This window comes from Myotis davidii, unplaced genomic scaffold (assembly GCF_000327345.1).
Source record: "Myotis davidii unplaced genomic scaffold, ASM32734v1 scaffold170, whole genome shotgun sequence".
Taxonomy (NCBI): domain Eukaryota; kingdom Metazoa; phylum Chordata; class Mammalia; order Chiroptera; family Vespertilionidae; genus Myotis; species Myotis davidii.
In genome coordinates this window covers 1,354,648-1,359,543 of record NW_006282528.1, presented here as the reverse complement: position 1 = coordinate 1,359,543, position 4,896 = coordinate 1,354,648, and the positions used below count along the sequence as shown (strand labels likewise).

General features: G+C 56.3%; 1 protein-coding gene across 1 annotated transcript in view; it reads left to right on the top strand.

Moving 5' to 3' along the window:
- The window catches only part of ITSN1 (intersectin 1), a 103,849-nt gene that overhangs the window by 95,183 nt on the left and 3,770 nt on the right, over positions 1-4,896 (top strand). The window contains exons 36-37 of the mRNA XM_015560218.1: positions 1,751-2,106; positions 3,894-4,015. Coding sequence (XP_015415704.1) covers positions 1,751-2,106; positions 3,894-4,015 — 478 coding nt within the window. The remainder of the gene's footprint in view (positions 1-1,750; positions 2,107-3,893; positions 4,016-4,896) is intronic.

The following is a 4,896-nucleotide window of genomic DNA, read 5'->3' as shown; positions in this document are numbered from 1 at the left end:
CGCCGCCTGGGGGGGTGGGCGTGGGACCGGCCCCGGGCCCACTGACCCCCGGCCGCCAGCCCGAAGGGGACAGATCATGGACCACCCCCTCTCCAGCCCCCAGCTCTAGCTGCTTCTGATGTGCTGTTGAACCCAGCCCCTGAGTGTTTAAGTTCCAGTTCCTGTCCCCCATTCCCAGCAGCTCTGTATTTTCTCTGACTTGCTGGTTTCTTTCTAGTGTCTTATTTCTGGCACAGGTGGCCTTGCTCCTCGTTTATTTCCTAACACATGTTAACACCCATCCTGTGTGTGTCAAACCTGGCCACGCCAGTACCTAACGTCATGGCCCTCCCTTTTGTCTGCTGTTGTGCCCGCCCTCTCCACACAGGCAGCGTCGTTGTCTGTGCTGTCGTTGTTGTTTGTGGGCTCGGTGTCCCTCAGAGTTTATCTGGGGACCTTTGCAGTCAGGGAGCTGAAGGGCTTGTACTTCTGGAGAGAGAAGCTGGGTGGAGCATCTCCCCGAGGCCCGAGTGTGGACACATGGGGACTGTGACACTTGCCTGGATCATATTGCTGCCTGGGCATAGCTGTGGCCTCCCTCTTCTTGTCTTCCTGCTGCTGTCAAAAAAAAGGAGGCCTTAGGTTGTTCCTGCCTCACTCTTCCTCTGCCCCTTCATAGCCTGCTCACATGAGATGATAGAGCCAGGGGTGGCAGAGCACAAGATGATAGAGCCAGGGGGATGATAGAGAAAGGGGATGAAAGAGCCTGTGTGTGTGTGTGTGTGTGTGTGAGAGAGAGAGATAGAGAGAGAGAGAGAGAGAGAGAGAACGAGATGATAGAGCCAGGGATGATAGAGCAGGGGGGATGAAAGAGCCTGGGTGTGTGTGAGAGATAGAGCACAAGATGATAGAGCTAGGGCATATAGCATGAGATGATAGAGCCAGGGATGTAAGAGCATGACCGGATAGAGCCAGGGGGTGAGAGAGCCAGGGATGAGAGAGTCAGGGGGATGAAAGAGCCTGGTGGGGATGATAGAGTCAGGTGGGGGTGATAGAGCTGCATTTTAGCGCTCAGGCCCATCTCTTAAGGTTTGGGAAGTCGCAGGGAGAAAGTTGTACTCAGCACCAGTGAGTTGGATGAGGTTGACTCGCACCAACGCAGTGTTTATTCTGTTTGTCTTTGTGTGAGGCATCACTCGGCCCCCTGAGTTTTGCTCTGCTCAAGGTCTTCAAAGCAGGCCTTTAACAAATTGTTTTAAATTAAATTTATTGGGGTGACATTGGTCAATAAGATTATACAGGTTTCAGGTGTACAATTCTAGGATGCAGCATTGGTATGTGGCATTGTGTGCCCACCACCGAAGTCAGATCTTCTGTCCCCATATGGTTGACCCCCATTACCCTTCACTCCCCCTCCGTGCCCTTCTCCCGTAGCCCCCATACTGGATTGAGGAGTTTTGTTTGTCTTGTTTGCTCATTTGTTGCTTTAGGTTTTATGTCCCACACACGAGTGAGATCCTATGGTCTCACTTTTCCTGTCTGACTTACTTCACTCAGCACGATATTCTCTTTTTTTATTCATTTTATTTTTTTATTGATTTCAGAGAGGAAGGGAGAGGTAGAGAGATAGAAACATCAACGATGAGAGAGAATCATTGACCGGCTGCCTCCCGCAAGCCCCCCACTGGGATCGAGCCCACCACCCAGGCCTGTGCCCTGACCGGGATGGAACCATGACCTCCTGGTTCCTAGGTCGATGCTCACCGCTGAGCCACACTGGCCGGGCCAGCACGAGGATCCCAAGGTCCTTCGGGCCCCAGATCCGACGCAGCAGGTGCTTTCAGAGCCAGAACCGGCAGCCTCCGCCTGACCCGCCTCCCTCCTGCCTTCTCTGGGCTTTGTCTTCCTTCTCAGCAACTCGTGTTCAACTCGGTGACCAACTGCCTGGGGCCGCGCAAGTTCCTGCACAGCGGGAAGCTGTACAAGGCCAAGAGCAACAAGGAGCTGTACGGCTTCCTCTTCAACGACTTCCTGCTGCTCACGCAGATCGTGAAGCCGCTGGGCTCCTCGGGCACCGACAAGGTCTTCAGCCCCAAGTCCAACCTGCAGTACAAGATGTACAAAACCGTGAGTTGCACGCGGAGGCGCGGCAGGTGCTGTGGGTGGCCGTTCCCAGGAGAGTCCAGAGGGGGCCGTGGGTGGAGGGGGGGCGGGAGGGGAGGCCAGGGTTAGGGTGACTGCATGCCCGTCTTCCTGAGCTTCTCCTGTTGACCTTCACAGAAATTGTGTTGTTTTTAAAAATATGTATTTTTATTGATTTCAGAGAGAAATTGAGGAGGGAGAGAGAGACAGAAACATCAATGATGAGAGAGATCATGGGCCGGCTGCCTCCTGCATGCCCCCACTAGGGATGGAGCCTGCAACCCAGGCCTGTGCCCTGACCGGGAATCGAACCCTGACCTCCTGGTTCATAGGTCGACGCTCAACTGCTGAGCCCCGCCGGCTGGGCTGAAATTGTGTTTTTTATAAATTGAAGGCAAGACCCTCCCCAGCGAAAAGACCACCACCCGCTTCATTGCGCTGGGCGGGACCCACCCACACGGCCTCTGAGCGGTGCCTGTGCTCCCAGGAGGGGCAGCGCTCAGGGCGGTGGATGCACATCCGTTAGCTGCCCAGCGGCTGCTGCGGGCCCCCCACACCCGACGAAGGCACACCTGGCCTGGCGGGGCTCTCGGTCAAGTGTGCAGATGAGGCGGGCGCAGGAGAGGTGCCCACCTTCCCCATATCCCGGGTCCCCCTCCAAACTGCCCCAAGGGAACTTGACACAGCCACGCCCCCACTTTTCCAGTCGATCAGAACAGCCACTGGGCGGGGTGCCTCTGAGCTACTCATTTAGTCCGCTCCCACGTGCCCGCTGTGCTGTGTCTGTGTCTTATTGTCACAGGACACTGTTTTTCTACAGTTGGACCCGTGGGGTGTTCTGACAGATGAGTTTTCTCTGCATCAGCATTAGCCTTTGTTCAGAAAAAGAACAGTGTACACACCTACATCTCCCCTAGCAACGGTGTATGGAAATCTTCGGAGGGACTGCTTGGCAGTAAGGCTGATGGAGGCCGTTTGCTGCAGGACAAACAGACAGGTTCTCATTCAGAAGGACTTAGCAAGGCCTGCAAGCCCGGCCGGCGGGGCTCCGGGCTGAGCGTCAACCTACGAACCAGGAGGTGACAGTCCGATTCCCAGTCAGGCACAGGCCCGGGTTGCAGGCTCCATCCCCAAGAGGGGGCGTGCAGGAAGCAGCCAGTCAGTGATTCTTTCTCATCATGGATGTTTCTCTCTGTCTCCTTTCCTCTCTGAAATCAATAAAATATATTTTTAAAAAATACCTGCAAAATGGGGAGTCCCATATTTATAACCAGAGGCCCGGTGCATGACATTCTTGCACTCAGGGTGGGGGTGGGGGTCCCTCAGCCCGGCCTACACCCTTTCATAGTCCAGGAGCCATTGGGTGATGTCTGACTGACGGCTTAGGCCCACTCCTAAGCCAGCAGTTGGACATCCTTAGTGCTCCTGCCAACGGGGGAGAGGCTCCTGTCACTGCCACTGCGCTCACCAGCCATGAGCCGGCTTCTGGCTGAGTGGTGCTCCCCCTGTGGGAGCACGCTGACCACCAGGGGGTAGCTTCTGCATGGAGTGTCTGCCCCCTGGTGGTCAGTGTGCATCGTAGCGACCAGTGAATCCACCCCTTGGTCGGTTTGCATGTTACCCTGTTATTATATAGGATTTGCTACCTATGAAAGTTGATGTTAACACAGAATCATTATTCTGGTAGCGTTTACTAGAACACACACACACTCGGAGTTCACCGGAACACAGATGCCGTCTGGTTTTTATAATGCCCGTGCATTATTTTTCAGCCCATTTTCCTAAATGAGGTTCTAGTAAAATTACCCACCGACCCGTCTGGGGATGAGCCCATCTTCCACATCTCCCACATCGACCGCGTCTACACCCTCCGAGCAGAGAGCATCAACGAGAGGTAAGAGCCGCCGCCTCCCTGGTGCTGGGCACTGGGTCTCGCCAGGTGCAGCCCATGTGGGGCATTTAATGAACCGGCAGGCCCACGCTCCCCATCCCGAGCCTCAGCCTCTGGCTGGAGGGGGCGGGCAGGTCCTGTCCTTGCTTCTAGAGCCCCAGGAGGTGGACACGTGGCGGGAATGTTTCCAAATAGAACGAATTGACACTCATCTGCTTGGAGTTCCGGGGCAGGAATCTTCGTCATTTCTTTGAGATGAACAAGCAGCTCAGGCCTCCCAGGCGGCAGGAAGCAAAAGGAAAGCGCTTTGGGGGTTAACAGGACCCCCACCCCCGCCCCCTCCTGTGGACAGACATTCTGGACCCCGGAGCTGTGGGCACTTTGCTTCAGTGTCCGCCTGGAGCCAAAGGAAACAGATTGGCTTCCGGGAGGAATGGACACAGGCCAGAGCATTCCAGGGAGCGTGTGCCACTTGGAAACGGGCCAGTTCCGTGCAGGGAGCATGTGCCACGTGGAAACGGGCCGGTTCCATGCAGGGAGTGTGAGCCACGTGGAAACAGGCTGGTTCTGTGCAGGGAGCATGTGTGCCACGTGGAAACAGGCTGGTTCTGTGCAGGGAGTGTGTGTGCCACGTGGAAACGGGCTGGTTCCGTGCAGGGAATGTGAGCCACGTGGAAACGGGCTGGTTCCGTGCAGATGGGCCTGAAAGATGAAGTCTTGCCCACGGTGTCCGCCGCTTCATGGACGCGGTCCCTCTTCCCTGACGGTTCAGGAGCCAGAGCCTGGCCGGTGGAGCTGGCCGAGCGGGCAGGTGTGCGCTGCTCCCGGGAGGGAGGGGCACGGCCGTGGCCCACATCGCCCAGGGAGCGCCCAGGACACCGGTT